The sequence below is a fragment of the Electrona antarctica genome (assembly GCF_951216825.1).
Source record: "Electrona antarctica genome assembly, contig: scaffold_94, whole genome shotgun sequence".
NCBI lineage: Eukaryota > Metazoa > Chordata > Actinopteri > Myctophiformes > Myctophidae > Electrona > Electrona antarctica.
In genome coordinates this window covers 1-19934 of record NW_027637548.1, presented here as the reverse complement: position 1 = coordinate 19934, position 19934 = coordinate 1, and the positions used below count along the sequence as shown (strand labels likewise).

The window sequence follows — 19934 nt, the reverse complement described above, 5'->3', positions numbered from 1 at the left end:
CATCAGATGACGATTGTTTAGGAGGAGTTTATTTATCATTTATTTGTGGTGGTTCTTACATTTGTAGGTCGCGGTTTCCATGCGGACACAGAGCAGGGCTGCACAAGGCAATGGAGTCTAGATCGGCACAGACTCGTTCTTGAGGGCTTTATAAGCCACTTCCACTCAAGGCTGCTTGGTTTCGGACGACACTTAATATGGCGCAGCCTCGCGTGAACGCGCATATCGAGGGCAAGTGTGTAGAGCGAGTGGCTAGGAGCTGGTTTCAGAAAGGGGGCTGGTGTCAGACCCCAACCAACAGGACCCTGGCACCACCCTCAATAGATTCATAGATCCAACCAACAGGACCCTGGCTCCACCCTCAATAGATTCATAGATCCAACCAACAGGTCCCTGGCACCACCCCCAATAGATTCATAGATCTATGCAACAGGTCCCTGGCACCACCCTCAATAGATTCATAGATCCAACCAACAGGACCCTGGCACCACCCTCAATAGATACATAGATCCAACCAACAGGTCCCTGGCACCACCCTCAATAGATTCATAGATCCATGCAACAGGTCCCTGGCAACACCCTCAATAGATTCATAGATCCATGCAACATGTCCCTGTTCACTCTCTCTGCTCTCCTATATTAAATGTATATCATTTTATCACAACAATGTACAATCTGGAATCCATTCCTTACAATACATTTCACCAATGTGTTTGTAAAGGTGTCTAGTAACAAACAAACGTGTAAAACAAAAGCTTCGTCATTTGGGTTAATATTGACTGTAGAAAAGTAATGGTTTTCCTCTAATGACTGTAACTGATTTATGAACGGCAGTAATGCCCGATGTCCTCAGACACTTTCATTAGTGTTCAATCTTTGTATAATATTTGTATATTTGTATATTTGATATTTTTATATATTGGCCAAATGTATTGACATTGTTAATAGATACTGATGTCTTTTATCTATCCAGTCTGTAATCACACCTTGGGTGTGACTGTGAGGTGATGATTAGTGATGGTGTGCACCTGCACAACGTCACCACTCCTTCAAAAGAGACTTGACTCCCACAACTCCTCACACTGAAGAAGGCTGTTCGCCCAAACGTTTGTCCCCATGAAATAGAGAAATAAACCTGCTTGAATGTGTTTCTTGGTGTGTGAGACCTCTCTACTTTGTATGATGTTGATTTAAGCTGGCAACGCACCATAAGTCAGAGCACGGTGATCACAAGAACGTTTTCTAAAACAATTTTTTGCAATGATTTCAATGTGTTTGTAAAGGTGTCTAGTAACAAACTAACGTGTAAAACAAATTATTGCAATGATTTCAGAATCATGAGAAAAGGTTGACTAGACTTCATGTCTGCTCTCCTACTGCTGTGAACATGTTGTTGACTAGACTTCATGTCTGCTCTCCTACTGCTGTGAACATGTTGTTGACTAGACTTCATGTCTGCTCTCCTACTGCTGTGAACATGTTGTTGACTAGACTTCATGTCTGCTCTCCTACTGCTGTGAACATGTTGTTGACTAGACTTCATGTCAATCACTCTGGATTCACACATCTACTAAATGTGTTGTTAATTAACTCAAATCAATCATTGTTTATATATTGATTCATTATTAGATCATTATTTTCTAACTCGTTCCATTATTGTGTTTTCATTGAATATCCATTTGATATCGTTCTCATTCTCCACATGTTATTGTATGATCATGTGTAGAAGTCATAATGTTATTGTATGATCATGTGTAGAAGTCATAATGTTATTGTATGATCATGTGTAGAAGTCATAATGTTATTGTATGATCATGTGTAGAAGTCATAATGTTATTGTATGATCATGTGTAGAAGTCATAATGTTATTGTATGATCATGTGTAGAAGTCATAATGTTATTGTATGATCATGTGTAGAAGTCATAATGTTATTGTATGATCATGTGTAGAAGTCATAATTGTTTAATAAAGTGATTGTTGACAGTCTGTCGTTGTTCCTGTGTATTAATATTCATAGTGTTGTCATGACAACAACATGGCCACAGCTCATTGGTCATGTATAATAACTGTGTTGGGTCTATTATTTCATATATAAACCCACAGTGTCTTTACATTACAACTACAAGGCTAGCAGCACAAAGTAAAAGTTGCAGCATATAATGATGCATTGAGGTTGCTGCTGAGGGTACCAAGATGGCACAGTGCCAGCCAGCTGATGGTGAACTTGGGGGTTCCTACCTGTCAAGGCCTTCTAAGAAACTTAATGTATAAATATAAATATAATATCTATTTATTGTGTATTGTCATCTTGTATGTGATCTGGACCCTGAGTCTGGAATAAACATTGGATACAACATATCTGCTGTCAGGAGGAAACCTCTCAACTCCATATCTCTGCTGTCAGGAGGAAACCTCTCAACTCCATATCTCTGCTGTCAGGAGGAAACCTCTCAACTCCATATCTCTGCTGTCAGGAGGAAACCTCTCAACTCCATATCTCTGCTGTCAGGAGGAAACCTCTCAATTCCATATCTCTGCTGTCAGGAGGACACCTCTCAACTCCATATCTCTGCTGTCGGGAGGAAACCTCTCAACTCCATATCTCTGCTGTCGGGAGGAAACCTCTCAACTCCATATCTCTGCTGTCGGGAGGAAACCTCTCAACTCCAAAACCTTAATTTCAAGAAATGGAAAAACAAATTGTACGTTGCTTTTTCAGAAATTGAAGAAAACCTTATATTTTTGAAACAAAGCAATACTGCCTCATCGAGAGGGTCCATCAAAGTTGGTATAATACACAGAAACAACATATTGTGATGTCATCATGAGAGCTACAGCAGGCTAGTGGAACAACATATTGTGATGTCATCATGAGAGCTACAGAGGAGGCTAGTGGAACAACATATTGTGATGTCATCATGAGAGCTACAGCAGGCTAGTGGAACAACATATTGTGATGTCATCATGAGAGCTACAGAGGAGGCTAGTGGAACAACATATTGTGATGTCATCATGAGAGCTACAGCAGGCTAGTGGAACAACATATTGTGATGTCATCATGAGAGCTACAGAGCAGGCTAGTGGAACAACATATTGTGATGTCATCATGAGAGCTACAGCAGGCTAGTGGAACAACATATTGTGATGTCATCATGAGAGCTACAGAGGAGGCTAGTGGAACAACATATTGTGATGTCATCATGAGAGCTACAGCAGGCTAGTGGAACAACATATTGTGATGTCATCATGAGAGCTACAGAGCAGGCTAGTGAAACAACATATTGTGATGTCATCATGAGAGCTACAGCAGGCTAGTGGAACAACATATTGTGATGTCATCATGAGAGCTACAGCAGGCTAGTGAAACAACATATTGTGATGTCATCATGAGAGCTACAGAGCAGGCTAGTGGAACAACATATTGTGATGTCATCATGAGAGCTACAGAGCAGGCTAGTGGAACAACATATTGTGATGTCATCATGAGAGCTACAGCAGGCTAGTGGAACAACATATTGTGATGTCATCATGAGAGCTACAGCAGGCTAGTGAAACAACATATTGTGATGTCATCATGAGAGCTACAGCAGGCTAGTGGAACAACATATTGTGATGTCATCATGAGAGCTACAGCAGGCTAGTGAAACAACATATTGTGATGTCATCATGAGAGCTACAGAGCAGGCTAGTGGAACAACATATTGTGATGTCATCATGAGAGCTACAGAGCAGGCTAGTGCGAGGCAGGGCAGAACAAACAGGATAAATCCAGGGTTACAAATTAAATGAGGTTCAACTTTCACACAGATAATGATTCAGGTGTATTTAATGAACTCAGGTGTATTTAATGAACTCAGGTGTATTTAATGAACTCAGGTGTATTCAATTAACTCAGGTGTATTTAATTAACTCAGGTGTATTTAGGCCAACATGAGGCAGTTTGCAAAGACAACACCAAACGTCCCAAAGGGAGAATAATGTCCTAACAGTGACTAACTTGTCTCCGGTCAGTCCTTGGGGTCCAGCTCCGTCCAGCCCTCAGCTCTCAGCTCTCTGTCCTTCCTTGGACTGTTTGTTTGCTCTGCCATGTGCTCTCCCAGCTCTGCTGCTGCACGGCCCTCTGGGAGTTGGAGTTCTCTCCCAGCTCTGCTGCTGCACGGCCCTCTGGGAGTTGGAGTTCTCTCCCAGCTCTGCTGCTGCACGGCCCTCTGGGAGGTGGAGTTCTCTCCCAGCTCTGCTGCTGCACGGCCCTCTGGGAGGTGGAGATATCTCCCAGCTCTGCTGCTGCACGGCCCTCTGGGAGGTGGAGTTCTCTCCCAGCAACATGACGCCACTAAGCCGCGGTGAAGAGCAAACCACCGCCACCACCCCAGCCCTTCTCTCTGTTTTTACTCACCACCGCTCCACGTTATTACATCTCCGGAGCGGTGGTCACCTCGCCACCGGAGCGGTGATCACCTCGCCACCGGAAATCCAGACTATGAATAGGCCTTAACACCGGTCTGTGCTGCACTGCTGCACGGCCCTCTGGGAGGTGGAGTTCTCTCCCAGCTCTGCCTCAAACACCTACCCAAGAGGCCAATGGCAAGAGGTCCCAACTTTGCTTTACTTCCCGTATCTGTGTGACGTGGGCACACGCCTTTTTAGGAGACGGAAAGCAGGTTGGAGTCTATTCAGATCCAATGGGAGAGTGACCGTGAACACAGCTTCTGAACCATTCCTTAGCTCCATGGTCACTGAACTAAATACTGGACCCAATCATCACAAGGCACACAATATTTACAAGATATTCATACTAAAATGGCTTCTTTTATTGAGACAAATCAGGAGAAACTACTTTCTTCTACTTTGTTATCGACCTTTCTTTATCCCAGCAACAAACTCTCACGAGATTTGAGAGGATCAATTTGATGGACGACACATAGGGGGCTCTGGCCCCATATTTAAGATGTGAATATGTAATTATAACGTCAAATGAATGGACAACAAAAAAAGTGTGTGTTCCAATGCTTAATAATATAATGATCTTTGCTCAAACACCTATACCTGTCTCCCTGTAACCACACCTAAGATTCCATGCACGGACAAAAGAAGCCATCAGCGCTGGAAGGGGGGTGCGGAGGGTGCTCCAGCACCCCCTGCTGGTGGAGAGGAGAATTTTTTGACATGTCTATCAGAGCGTGCTGAATGCAGAATGCACAGCGAGTGAGTTGACAGATAGACAACATGACGAGACAGCAAAAACGTATTGTAGTTTTACTTTCACCTGTACCAGGTTTAAAGAAATCTAACCCAAACAACAACACAATAAGAGTCACATACTGTTATTATGATTAACTCGGTTCCTCGGATGAGGTGGAAATAACTACACAGCGACAACTAATAGTAAGTATAACAGGTGTGTGTGTGTGTGTCACAAGAAGCTGTCTTTTGTCTCTTCCGGGTTGTTAGACAGCTGGTGGATGGAAATGAAGCTCCACCCACGCAGCAGAATAGGGTGGAGCTTCATTTCCATCCACCAGCTGTCTAACTAATGGAAGTTCAAGTGTGCCCAGGCTGAGTGTGTGCTGCTGCACGGCCCTCTGGGAGTTGGAGTTCTCTCTCAGCTCTGCTGCATGGCCCTCTGGGAGTTGGAGTTCTCTCCCAGCTCTGCTGCTGCACGGCCCTCTGGGAGTTGGAGTTCTCTCCCAGCTCTGCTGCTGCACGGCCCTCTGGGAGTTGGAGTTCTCTCCCAGCTCTGCTGCTGCACGGCCCTCTGGGAGTTGGAGTTCTCTCCCAGCTCTGCTGCTGCACGGCCCTCTGGGAGTTGGAGTTCTCTCCCAGCTCTGCCTCGGTCGGTCTACAACATCATTATCAGACGAGACCAGACAACTATTCCACAATATCCAAATACTACAGTGGGCGTGGTTATCTGGCACCACTGAAAAATCTGTCATTTTTCCCATAGAAAATAATTGATATTTATATCAATTATTTTAACCCTATATATATATATATATATATACTGCATTTAATAATTATCCTTTATTTCTCCACATAAACAAAGGGTTCACTAGCATTCTGGATGTCTTGATTCTAGGCTTAAAATAATTTATCTAAATATTTGTGTGTAAATCTCTAAGGGAAAAATTTAGAGATGTCCCGATACAGTATCGGTATCGAAAAAGTATCGGTAAGTATCGGTATCGGCCCTTTTTGGTCATATCGGTATCTGCAAATATGCCAGTCTAACCAGTGATCCCACACAGGGGTAAGGGGTCGACACTATGCCAGTCTAACCAGCGATCCCACACAGGGGTAAGGGGTCGACACTATGCCAGTCTAACCAGCGATCCCACACAGGGGTAAGGGGTCGACACTATGCCAGGCTAACCAGCGATCCCACACAGGGGTAAGGGGTCGACACTATGCCAGGCTAACCAGCGATCCCACACAGGGGTAAGGGGTCGACACTATGCCAGTCTAACCAGCGATCCCACACAGGGGTAAGGGGTCGACACTATGCCAGTCTAACCAGCGATCCCACACAGGGGTAAGGGGTCGACACTATGGCAGTCTAACCAGCGATCCCACACAGGGGTAAGGGGTCGACACTATGCCAGTCTAACCAGTGATCCCACACAGGGGTAAGGGGTTGACACTATGCCAGTCTAACCAGTGATCCGACACAGGGGTAAGGGGTCGACACTATGCCAGTCTAACCAGTGATCCCACACAGGGGTAAGGGGTCGACACTATGCCAGTCTAACCAGTGATCCCACACAGGGGTAAGGGGTTGACACTATGCCAGTCTAACCAGTGATCCGACACAGGGGTAAGGGGTCGACACTATGCCAGTCTAACCAGTGATCCCACACAGGGGTAAGGGGTCGACACTATGCCAGTCTAACCAGCGATCCCACACAGGGGTAAGGGGTCGACACTATGCCAGTCTAACCAGCGATCCCACACAGGGGTAAGGGGTCGACACTATGCCAGTCTAACCAGCGATCCCACACAGGGGTAAGGGGTCGACACTATGCCAGTCTAACCAGCGATCCCACACAGGGGTAAGGGGTCGACACTATGCCAGTCTAACCAGCGATCCCACACAGGGGTAAGGGGTTGACACTATGCCAGTCTAACCAGCGATCCCACACAGGGGTAAGGGGTCGACACTATGCCAGTCTAACCAGCGATCCCACACAGGGGTAAGGGGTCGACACTATGCCAGTCTAACCAGCGATCCCACACAGGGGTAAGGGGTCGACACTATGCCAGTCTAACCAGCGATCCCACACAGGGGTAAGGGGTCGACACTATGCCAGTCTAACCAGCGATCCCACACAGGGGTAAGGGGTCGACACTATGCCAGTCTAACCAGCGATCCCACACAGGGGTAAGGGGTCGACACTATGCCAGTCTAACCAGCGATCCCACACAGGGGTAAGGGGTCGACACTATGCCAGTCTAACCAGCGATCCCACACAGGGGTAAGGGGTCGACACTATGCCAGTCTAACCAGCGATCCCACACAGGGGTAAGGGGTCGACACTATGCCAGTCTAACCAGCGATCCCACACAGGGGTAAGGGGTCGACACTATTCCAGTCTAACCAGCGATCCCACACAGGGGTAAGGGGTCGACACTATGCCAGTCTAACCAGCGATCCCACACAGGGGTAAGGGGCCGACACTATGCCAGTCTAACCAGCGATCCCACACAGGGGTAAGGGGTCGACACTATGCCAGTCTAACCAGCGATCCCACACAGGGGTAAGGGGTCGACACTATGCCAGTCTAACCAGCGATCCCACACAGGGGTAAGGGGTCGACACTATGCCAGTCTAACCAGCGATCCCACACAGGGGTAAGGGGTCGACACTATGCCAGTCTAACCAGCGATCCCACACAGGGGTAAGGGGTCGACACTATGCCAGTCTAACCAGCGATCCCACACAGGGGTAAGGGGTCGACACTATGCCAGTCTAACCAGCGATCCCACACAGGGGTAAGGGGTCGACACTATGCCAGTCTAACCAGCGATCCCACACAGGGGTAAGGGGTCGACACTATGCCAGTCTAACCAGCGATCCCACACAGGGGTAAGGGGTCGACACTATGCCAGTCTAACCAGCGATCCCACACAGGGGTAAGGGGTCGACACTATGCCAGTCTAACCAGCGATCCCACACAGGGGTAAGGGGTCGACACTATGCCAGTCTAACCAGCGATCCCACACAGGGGTAAGGGGTTGACACTATGCCAGTCTAACCAGTGATCCCACACAGGGGTAAGGGGTTGACACTATGCCAGTCTAACCAGCGATCCCACACAGGGTGTAAGGGGTCGACACTATGGCAGGTAAATAAAATGTTGGGGCATGTGGAGTTTGCTTTGGAGTTGCCCAAACTGCAAGTGCACGTTTTTGAGTGAGGAGTCTGCTATTAACACAGCAACACACAGTTGAGACTGTTTTTTTCTTAAACAAGCGTGTTTTTCCATGTTTTTTTCTTTTTTCATAGAGATAATAGTGTGTAATAATATACTTCTAGAGAGCTGCTGGAACAGAACACAAAACACATCATTTCATCTTAAACATAGGCCTACTACCGTTTTTTCCCTGTTTTTTTAAATGCATGCCACCCCCCCCCCCCCCCCCCCCCCCCCCTCCCCCGGTCAGTCAGTCAACAGTAGCCATTTTATAACGTTTCGACGTCGGGCCTAAATGGGTTAAAATAAGAATTGCGAACGCACAGAATATCAATACGAAGCAACTGAAAAACACCTTATTTCAATGTTAGTGGATGGAGAGAGAGGATTTTTGTCCAACCACGAAATGGCAACCAATGGGTGCGAAGAGGGGCAGAACCAGGGGCGGGACTTGACAAAGGGTGAATTGGTCCACAGGAGGCAGAAATACAATGCGAGACGAATAGTGTTAATGCCTTCAAACAAGACTTTTATTTCTTGTGGTTAATTTACAAGAAGTAAAGAATGTAATTGCAATTGTTATGTTGATCAACGTTCGCCTGTTATCTCTCCTAAATGGTACCAGCATCAATACAGCATGGAATTGTGGGAAAAAAAGGTTATCAACAAAATATTTTAACCCATTCTGGACGGGAACCCCTTTTGGTGTTTTAACTAAGCATTATGTTATACTTTAGCTATTGAAAAATAGCAGATCTACAAGCTCATAGCGCGCCACCGAGTGGCGCGCTATGAGCTTGTAGGTCTGCTATTTTTGAAAAATCGTAAAAATGCGGCACGTGAACGTTTGTTTTTATTTCGACGTCAGGGCCTAAATGGGTTAAATCTTTGGTCTTTGGTCAGTAGCTTCACGTGAGAGCGAGTGGAAGGAGATTTCTGCGGCCTCGCGGTTCCGCTGCACAGGATGGACGCCCGGCTAATATAGCAGTTAGCCCAGAGCGCCATCTAGTGTCAAAAAAAATAAAAAATAGCTAAAACTAATTTAATGGGAAAAAAGCTTGTATAACTCGTTCTTGGCAGTCGATGAGTAAATTAAGGCTAGTTGATGAAGGCATTAAAACTATAGTCTTTTTGCATGGTACAGTGTACTGAGTATCACCGAGTACTCGGGTACACTGAGTACTCAGTGTACTCGAGTACTCAGTGTACTCGGGTACTCAGTGTACACTTGAGCACTGAGATAAGAGCCAAAATGGAAACACGCACATCTCAAAAAAGTTGACGGGTGCTGAACAAAACAATATACGTACGGAAATAAGCTAGGATGTCCCACAGCGTTCTTAATAAGCTAGGATGTCCGCACAGGGTTCTTAATAAGCTAGGATGTCCCACAGCGTTCTTAATAAGCTAGGATGTCCGCACAGGGTTCTTAATAAGCTAGGATGTCCCACAGCGTTCTTAATAAGCTAGGATGTCCGCACAGCGTTCTTAATAAGCTAGGATGTCCGCACAGTGTTCTGAAGCTAGGATGTCCGCACAGCGTTCTGAAGCTAGGATGTCCGCACAGCGTTCTGAAGCTAGGATGTCCGCACAGGGTTCTTAATAAGCTAGGATGTCCGCACAGCGTTCTGAAGCTAGGATGTCCGCACAGCGTTCTGAAGCTAGGATGTCCGCACAGCGTTCTGAAGCTAGGATGTCCGCACAGCGTTCTGAAGCTAGGATGTCCGCACAGCGTTCTGAAGCTAGGATGTCCGCACAGCGTTCTGAAGCTAGGATGTCCACACAGCGTTCTGAAGCTAGGATGTCCACACAGCGTTCTGAAGCTAGGATGTCCACACAGCGTTCTGAAGCTAGGATGTCCGCACAGCGTTCTGAAGCTAGGATGTCCGCACAGCGTTCTGAAGCTAGGATGTCCGCACAGCGTTCTTAATAAGCTAGGATGTCCGCACAGCGTTCTGAAGCTAGGATGTCCGCACAGCGTTCTTAATAAGCTAGGATGTCCGCACAGCGTTCTTAATAAGCTAGGATGTCCGCACAGCGTTCTTAAGCTCCCAGTAGCATTTATTTTAGTAATGAATTAGTTACTAATAAAATACTATACTGGGACCTTAACCCATTTAGGTCTGACGTCGGAATTTTAAAAATATCTTCTAAATCATGACAGTTTTCTTAAATACTATATGTTTCCATGTCAGTGGTGCTCAATATTTCATGTCAAGGACCCCACAAAATAATATGTAATTGGCCGCCGACCCCCATCTGAAAATATGTTATTCTAGGAACCCCCCAGAAGCAAATATTTGAGTTAAAAACGTTATATATATATTGAAAGATTTGCGCCACATTTTCAAGATTAAAAACAAATAGCAGACCTACAAGCTCGCAGCGCGGCACTCGGTGCCGCGCTATGAGCTTGTACATCTGCTATTTTTCGATAGCTAAAGTATAACACAATGCACAATGGGTTAAGAACGGTGTGCGGACATCCCAGCTTCTTTCTACACTGAGTACTCAGACCCCAGACAGTGGCCGTGTGGTTAGAGTGTCCGCCCTGAACCTGGGAGGTCGGGGGTTCGATCCCTGGCCGGGTCATACCAAAGATTGTAAAAATGGGACCCAATGCTCTCCCTGCTTGGCACTCAGCATCAAGGATTGGATTGGGGGGGTCAGTCCCTGCTCGCTGTCACGTTGTGGTTAGCACATTGGTGCTACGTCATGTTGTTAGCACATTGGTGCTATGTCATGTTGTTAGCACATTGGTGCTACGTCATGTTGTTAGCACATTGGTGCTATCTCATGTTAGCACATTGGTGCTATGTCATGTTGTTGTGGTTAGCACATTGGTGCTATGTCATGTTGTTAGCACATTGGTGCTACGTCATGTTGTGGTTAGCACATTAGTGCTACGTCATGTTGTTGTGGTTAGCACATTGGTGCTATGTCATGTTGTGGTTAGCACATTGGTGCTATGTCATGTTGTGGTTAGCACATTGGTGCTATGTCATGTTGTGGTTAGCACATTGGTGCTATGTCATGTTGTGGTTAGCACATTGGTGCTATGTCATGTTGTTGTGGTTAGCACATTGGTGCTATGTCATGTTGTTGTGGTTAGCACATTGGTGCTATGCCATGTTGTTGTGGTTAGCACATTGGTACTATGTCATGTTGTGGTTAGCACATTGGTGCTACGTCATGTTGTGGTTAGCACAGCTGCTATGTCATGTTGTGGTTAGCACAGCTGCTATGTCATGTTGTGGTTAGCACATTGGTGCTAGGTCATGTTGTGGTTAGCACATTGGTGCTATGTCATGTTGTGGTTAGCACATTGGTGCTACGTCATGTTGTTGTGGTTAGCACATTGTTGCTATGTCATGTTGTGGTTAGCACATTGGTGCTATGTCATGCAGAGACAGAGACACGGTGAGAGTTCACAGCAGATTTTTACGACTATGAGAACTAACTTAACTTATTTTCACAGGTTGAGGGTTCGGGTTCCAACTCCGTTTCCAGATAGGGAAATGGGGCTCTGGGTGGGTGCTGGGTGGGTGCTGGGTGGGCTCTGGGTGGGTGCTGGGTGGGCTGTGGGTGGGCTCTGGGTGGGTGCTGGGTGGGTGCTGGGTGGGCTCTGGGTGGGTGCTGGGTGGGTGCTGGGTGGGCTCTGGGTGGGTGCTGGGTGGGCTCTGGGTGGGTGCTGGGTGGGCTCTGGGTGGGTGCTGGGTGGGCTCTGGGTGGGTGCTGGGTGGGCTGTGGGTGGGCTCTGGGTGGGTGCTGGGTGGGCTGTGGGTGGGCTCTGGGTGGGTGCTGGGTGGGCTCTGGGTGGGTGCTGGGTGGGCTCTGGGTGGGCTCTGGGTGGGTGCTGGGTGGGCTCTGGGTGGGTGCTGGGTGGGCTCTGGGTGGGCTCTGGGTGGGTGCTGGGTGGGCTCTGGGTGGGTGCTGGGTGGGCTCTGGGTGGGCTCTGGGTGGGTGCTGGGTGGGCTCTGGGTGGGTGCTGGGTGGGCTCTGGGTGGGCTCTGGGTGGGTGCTGGGTGGGCTCTGGGTGGGTGCTGGGTGTGCTGTGGGTGGGCTCTGGGTGGGTGCTGGGTGGGTGCTGGGTGGGTGCTGGGTGGGTGCTGGGTGGGCTCTGGGTGGGTGCTGGGTGGGCTCTGGGTGGGTGCTGGGTGGGTGCTGGGTGGGTGCTGGGTGGGTGCTGGGTGGGCTCTGGGTGGGTGCTGGGTGGGTGCTGGGTGGGCTCTGGGTGGGCTCTGGGTGGGTGCTGGGTGGGCTCTGGGTGGGTGCTGGGTGGGCTCTGGGTGGGTGCTGGGTGGGCTCTGGGTGGGTGCTGGGTGGGTGCTGGGTGGGCTCTGGGTGGGTGCTGGGTGGGCTCTGGGTGGGTGCTGGGTGGGCTCTGGGTGGGCTCTGGGTGGGTGCTGGGTGGGTGCTGGGTGGGCTCTGGGTGGGCTCTGGGTGGGTGCTGGGTGGGTGCTGGGTGGGCTCTGGGTGGGCTCTGGGTGGGTGCTGGGTGGGCTCTGGGTGGGCTCTGGGTGGGCTCTGGGTGGGCTCTGGGTGGGCTCTGGGTGGGTGCTGGGTGGGTGCTGGGTGGGTGCTGGGTGGGTGCTGGGTGGGTGCTGGGTGTGCTGTGGGTGGGCTCTGGGTGGGTGCTGGGTGGGTGCTGGGTGGGCTCTGGGTGGGTGCTGGGTGGGCTCTGGGTGGGTGCTGGGTGGGCTCTGGGTGGGCTCTGGGTGGGTGCTGGGTGGGCTCTGGGTGGGCTCTGGGTGGGCTCTGGGTGGGTGCTGGGTGGGTGCTGGGTGGGTGTTTTGTTTAAGTAGCGTTATTGTCAGAGAGGGGGAGGGGAGGGGGCAGAGGCCAGCTCTGCGGGGGGGGTTCTAGCTGATGGCCAGGCTGTCTGTCTGGCCCAGCTCAGTCTCTGGGTCCGGTGGGGGGGTGGAGACCCCTCCTCCTCGCCCCCCCTCCCCCTCGCCCCCCTCCCCCTCCTCGGAGGGCGGGGGGACCAAGCGGTGGACGGCGGCGCCGGGCAGACGGACCGGGCAGAACGCAGAGCCCGTCGGGATGAAGTTCACCTTGTTCTTATCTGGGCACGAGAACAGGAGGGGGGCCGAGGGGGGGGTCTGTCTGGAGCCGCTGGGAGAGAGACATAGAGGGACACACAGAGGGACACAGAGAGAGAGAGAGAGAGAGAGAGAGAGAGAGAGACATTGATTGATTGATTGAATAGTTCATTAGACATAGATGTATAAACAGCAGCAGAGTTCAGTCAAACACTCGTCATTGCGATCTTGTTTCCATTTATATATATATTGACATTTTATTTCATTTAGAGGATAGCCCCTTGAGATGTATCATCTCGTTTTAGACGGGATCCTACTAGATTTAGGTCCTACTAGATTGAGGTCCTGCTAGATTGAGGTCCTACTAGATTGAGGTCCTACTAGATTGAGGTCCTACTAGATTGAGGTCCTGCTAGATTGAGGTCCTACTAGATTGAGGTCCTACAAGATTGAGGTCCTACTAGATTTAGGTCCTACTAGATTGAGGTCCTACTAGATTTAGTTCCTACTAGATTTAGTTCCTACTAGATTGAGGTCCTACTAGATTTAGGTCCTACTAGATTTAGATTGAGGTCCTACTAGATTTAGGTCCTACTAGATTTAGATTGAGGTCCTACTAGATTGAGGTCCTACTAGATTAGATTGAGGTCCTACTAGATTTAGATTGAGGTCCTACTAGATTGAGGTCCTACTAGATTTAGATTGAGGTCCTACTAGATTTAGGTCCTACTAGATTTAGATTGAGGTCCTACTAGATTTAGATTGAGGTCCTACTAGATTGAGGTCCTACTAGATTTAGTTCCTACTAGATTGAGGTCCTACTAGATTGAGGTCCTACTAGATTTAGGTCCTACTAGATTTAGATTGAGGTCCTACTAGATTGAGGTCCTACTAGATTTAGGTCCTACTAGATTTAGATTGAGGTCCTACTAGATTTAGGTCCTACTAGATTTAGATTGAGGTCCTACTAGATTTAGATTGAGGTCCTACTAGATTGAGGTCCTACTAGATTTAGTTCCTACTAGATTGAGGTCCTACTAGATTTAGGTCCCACTAGATTTAGGTCCCACTAGATTGAGGTCCTACTAGATTGAGGTCCTACTAGATTGAGGTCCTACTAGATTGAGGTCCTGCTAGATTGAGGTCCTGCTAGATTGAGGTCCTACTAGATTGAGGTCCTACTAGATTGAGGTCCTACTAGATTTAGTTCCTACTAGATTTAGGTCCTACTAGATTGAGGTCCTACTAGATTTAGTTCCTACTAGATTGAGGTCCTGCTAGATTGAGGTCCTACTAGATTTAGGTCCTGCTAGATTGAGGTCCTGCTAGATTTAGGTCCTACTAGATTGAGGTCCTACTAGATTTAGTTCCTACTAGATTGAGGTCCTACTAGATTGAGGTCCTACTAGATTTAGGTCCTACTAGATTTAGGTCCTACTAGATTTAGGTCCTGCTAGATTGAGGTCCTACTAGATTGAGGTCCTACTAGATTGAGGTCCTACTAGATTTAGTTCCTACTAGATTTAGTTCCTACTAGATTGAGGTCCTACTAGATTTAGTTCCTACTAGATTGAGGTCCTGCTAGATTGAGGTCCTGCTAGATTGAGGTCCTGCTAGATTGAGGTCCTGCTAGATTGAGGTCCTACTAGATTGAGGTCCTACTAGATTGAGGTCCTACTAGATTTAGTTCCTACTAGATTGAGGTCCTACTAGATTGAGGTCCTGCTAGATTGAGGTCCTGCTAGATTGAGTTCCTACTAGATTGAGGTCCTACTAGATTGAGGTCCTACTAGATTGAGGTACTAGATTGAGGTCCTACTAGATTGAGGTCCTACTAGATTTAGTTCCTACTAGATTGAGGTCCTACTAGATTGAGGTCCTACTAGATTGAGGTCCTGCTAGATTGAGGTCCTACTAGATTGAGGTCCTACTAGATTTAATTCCTACTAGATTGAGGTCCTACTAGATTGAGGTCCTGCTAGATTGAGGTCCTACTAGATTGAGGTCCTACTAGATTTAGTTCCTACTAGATTGAGGTCCTACTAGATTGAGGTCCTACTAGATTGAGGTCCTACTAGATTTAGTTCCTACTAGATTGAGGTCCTACTAGATTTAGTTCCTACTAGATTGAGGTCCTACTAGATTGAGGTCCTACTAGATTGAGGTCCTACTAGATTTAGTTCCTACTAGATTGAGGTCCTACTAGATTTAGTTCCTACTAGATTGAGGTCCTACTAGATTTAGTTCCTACTAGATTGAGGTCCTACTAGATTGAGGTCCTACTAGATTTAGTTCCTACTAGATTGAGGTCCTACTAGATTGAGGTCCTACTAGATTTAGTTCCTACTAGATTGAGGTACTAGATTGAGGTCCTACTAGATTGAGGTCCTACTAGATTTAGTTCCTACTAGATTGAGGTCCTACTAGATTGAGGTCCTACTAGATTGAGGTCCTGCTAGATTGAGGTCCTACTAGATTGAGGTCCTACTAGATTTAATTCCTACTAGATTGAGGTCCTACTAGATTGAGGTCCTGCTAGATTGAGGTCCTACTAGATTGAGGTCCTACTAGATTTAGTTCCTACTAGATTGAGGTCCTACTAGATTGAGGTCCTACTAGATTGAGGTCCTACTAGATTTAGTTCCTACTAGATTGAGGTCCTACTAGATTTAGTTCCTACTAGATTGAGGTCCTACTAGATTGAGGTCCTACTAGATTGAGGTCCTACTAGATTTAGTTCCTACTAGATTGAGGTCCTACTAGATTTAGTTCCTACTAGATTGAGGTCCTACTAGATTTAGTTCCTACTAGATTGAGGTCCTACTAGATTGAGGTCCTACTAGATTTAGTTCCTACTAGATTGAGGTCCTACTAGATTGAGGTCCTACTAGATTTAGTTCCTACTAGATTGAGGTCCTACTAGATTTAGTTCCTACTAGATTGAGGTCCTACTAGATTGAGGTCCTACTAGATTTAGGTCCTGCTAGATTTAGTTCCTACTAGATTGAGGTCCTACTAGATTTAGGTCCTACTAGATTTAGTTCCTACTAGATTGAGGTCCTACTAGATTTAGGTCCTACTAGATTTAGGTCCTACTAGATTTAGGTCCTACTAGATTTAGGTCCTACTAGATTGAGGTCCTACTAGACGTGTAAGTCGGTGGGCAAATGGTTCTCGAGTTATGTGCATTACAACCGCACACGCGCGCACGCACGCACGCACGCACGCACGCACGCACGCACGCACGCACGCACGCACGCACGCACGCACGCAGACAGACAGACAGACAGACAGACAGACAGACAGACAGAGACGAGGCACATTTATAGTTAGATGCAATCAATTCATAGAGATGACATGAAGAACTAGAAAAAGTGCCCCTCGGGGCACAGTTCTCCACCAGGGCATGCAATATGAAATATCGGACAGATCCGTCTTGAACACATGACTATAGAGATAGTGTGTAACGATTTGCAGGGTTTTTGGACAAAATCTGGAGGAGTGAGAAAATTTGGCATCGACCGGGTTAGTGGTGCCGGAGATTAGCTGTACACAGACGGACACAGTCACACACCCTCACACATACACACGGACGGAGTGCAAAACATACTCTCTCCCCATGCCTTCGGCCTGGTGGAGACAATAATAAGAACAAAATTCAATATAATCAATAACAAAAGAGGGGAGGATCATTTCTGAAAGATGTAAGTGATCTGCATTTTTTTAGGGAAGGGGTCAGGCCAGGGCATTCCACGCCTGGGTGGCAGTGCTGTAGAAGGAGAATTTACCCATGTTTGTTTTCAAAGTGGCTGTGGGTGTCGCTGACTTTTTTTAGGTAGTTAGTCAGGTATTGTGGGTACTGAGGGCAATGTGAACAGGGCAATGTGAACAGGTCAATGTGAACAGATCAATGTGAACAGATCAATGTGAACAGGTCAATGTGAACAGGTCAATGTGAACAGATCAATGTGAACAGATCAATGTGAACAGGACAGGTCAATGTGAACAGGTCAATGTGAACAGGTCAATGTGAACAGATCAATGTGAACAGGACAGGTCAATGTGAACAGGTCAATGTGAACAGGTCAATGTGAACAGGTCAATGTGAACAGATCAATGTGAACAGATCAATGTGAACAGGTCAATGTGAACAGGTCAATGTGAACAGATCTATGTGAACAGATCAATGTGAACAGGTCAATGTGAACAGATTTATGTGAACAGATCAATGTGAACAGATCAATGTGAACAGGTCAATGTGAACAGGTCAATGTGAACAGATCAATGTGAACAGATCAATGTGAACAGGTCAATGTGAACAGATCAATGTGAACAGATCAATGTGAACAGGTCAATGTGAACAGATCAATGTGAACAGATCTATGAACAGATCAATGTGAACAGATCAATGTGAACAGATCAATGTGAACAGATCAATGTGAACAGGTCAATGTGAACAGGTCAATGTGAACAGGTCAATGTGAACAGGTCAATGTGAACAGATCAATGTGAACAGATCAATGTGAACAGTGAGATCAGATCAATAGTTACCTGCTCTCGTCGAAGGCTTTGATCTTCTCGCAGCCCTCCGGAGGCTCTCTCTTGAACATGTACGTGTTGTTGGGTTTGGGAGACGACGCGAACTTGGGCAGAGGTGAGCTGTCTGTGTGTCAGAGACAGGCAGGCAGGCAGACAGACAGACAGACAGACAGACAGACAGACAGAGAGAGAGAGGGACATGGTTTAGACAGGGTCTCTCGGATCACATACAACTACTAAATAAATAAATACAAACAAACTAGCCGATCTCCGCGGTGCAGGGGGGTGGCGCTGCAGGCGGGTGGCGATGCAGGAATGGAATCGAACCTCCTTCACGTTTGTGCGAGGACGCGCTGTGATTGGCCAGTAGTCACTTTGAGGGGCAGTGAGGGTGTGTGGGGCGTGCTGTTAGAACTACAGCTGGGCATACTGTTAGAACTACAGATGGGTGTGTGGGGCGTGCTGTTAGAACTACAGATGGGTGTGTGGGCGGGCTGTTAGAACTACAGCTGGGCATACTGTTAGAACTACAGACGGGTGTGTGGGGCGTGCTGTTAGAACTACAGACGGGTGTGTGGGGCGTGCTGTTAGAACTACAGACGGGTGTGTGGGGCATGCTGGTACCTTTGTCGCGGTCGTAGAGCAGGTCCTCGGCAGAGTAAGGGCTGCCGTCGTGCGATCCCTGCGGGGGGGCGGGGGAGGGGCAGGGCGACAGGCTGGAGCAGCTGCTGGAGCGCCCGCCCCCCCCTCCCCCCCCGCCCGGGGGGCCCGACGTGGTCTGAGTGTCCACGCTGTGAGCGCTGCCCCCACGCTGCTGGGGCCGAAACGGAGCCCGCCGACCATCTGGAACCTCCAGGGCCTGGAGGGGAGAGGAGGGAGGAGGAGAGGAGGAGGAGAGAGGGAGGGGAGGAGGAGGAGAGAGGGGAGGGGAGGGGAGAGAGGGGAGGGGAGGAGGAGGAGAGAGGGGAGGGGAGGGGAGGAGGAGGAGAGGGGGGAGGGGAGAGAGGGGAGGGGAGGAGGAGAGGAGGAGGAGAGAGGGGAGGGGAGAGAGGGGAGGGGAGGAGGAGGAGAGGGGAGGGGAGGAGGAGAGAGGGGAGGGGAGGAGGAGAGGAGGAGAGAGGGGAGGAGAGGAGGAGAGAGGGGAGGGGAGGAGGAGGAGGAGAGGGGAGGAGAGGGGAGGAGAGGAGGGGAGGAGAGGAGGGGAGGGGAGGGGAGGAGAGGAGGGGAGGAGGAGGGGAGGAGGAGGGGAGGAGAGTGGGGGAGGGGAGGAGAGTGGGGGAGGAGGGGAGGGGAGGGGAGAGGAGAGGGGTGGAGGGGAGGTGAGAGGAGAGGAGAGGAGAGTTATCCAGGAACGCCTACTGAGTGGCAAAAAATACTTTCTGATTGACAGCCCATACATCCAATCAGAAATGTTGTATTTGATTGCATTAGACGACGCTAAACAACATTAAACTCACTTTATGCATACCCTCTATAGAGCGCCGCAGGCCGCCTCCTACCAGGGCCCAGTCCCGCCTCCTACCAGGGCCCAGTCCCGCCCCCTACCCCCTACCAGGGCCCAGTCCCGCCCCCTACCCCCTATCAGGGCCCAGTCCCGCCTCCTACCAGGGCCCAGTCCCGCCCCCTATCAGGGCCCAGTCACGCCCCCTACCCCCTACCAGGACCCAGTCCCGCCCCCTAACAGGGCCCAGTCCCGCCCCCCTATCAGGGCCCAGTCCCGCCCCCTACCCCCTACCAGTGCCCAGACCCGCCCCCCTATCAGGGCCCAGTCCCGCCCCCTACCCCCTACCAGTGCCCAGACCCGCCCCCCTATCAGGGCCCAGTCCCGCCCCCTACCCCCTACCAATGAAATGAAATGAAATGAAATGATTGAAATGAATATTTACCCAGGGTATCTGGGCTAAGCTCAAGAACTTGTTTCCAGCCAGGCCCTGCTCA

General features: G+C 48.8%; 1 protein-coding gene across 1 annotated transcript; it reads right to left on the bottom strand.

The window, feature by feature from the left end:
- Positions 1-10011: 10011 nt before the first annotated feature.
- Positions 10012-18855, bottom strand: LOC306918846 (uncharacterized protein; the record flags this gene model as incomplete). Its single annotated transcript, XM_079531700.1, has 4 exons — positions 10012-10316; positions 13280-13530; positions 18009-18120; positions 18621-18855. Coding segments are annotated over 4 exons (903 nt in total), but the record flags the coding sequence as incomplete, so codon positions are not given.
- Positions 18856-19934: the final 1079 nt, after the last annotated feature.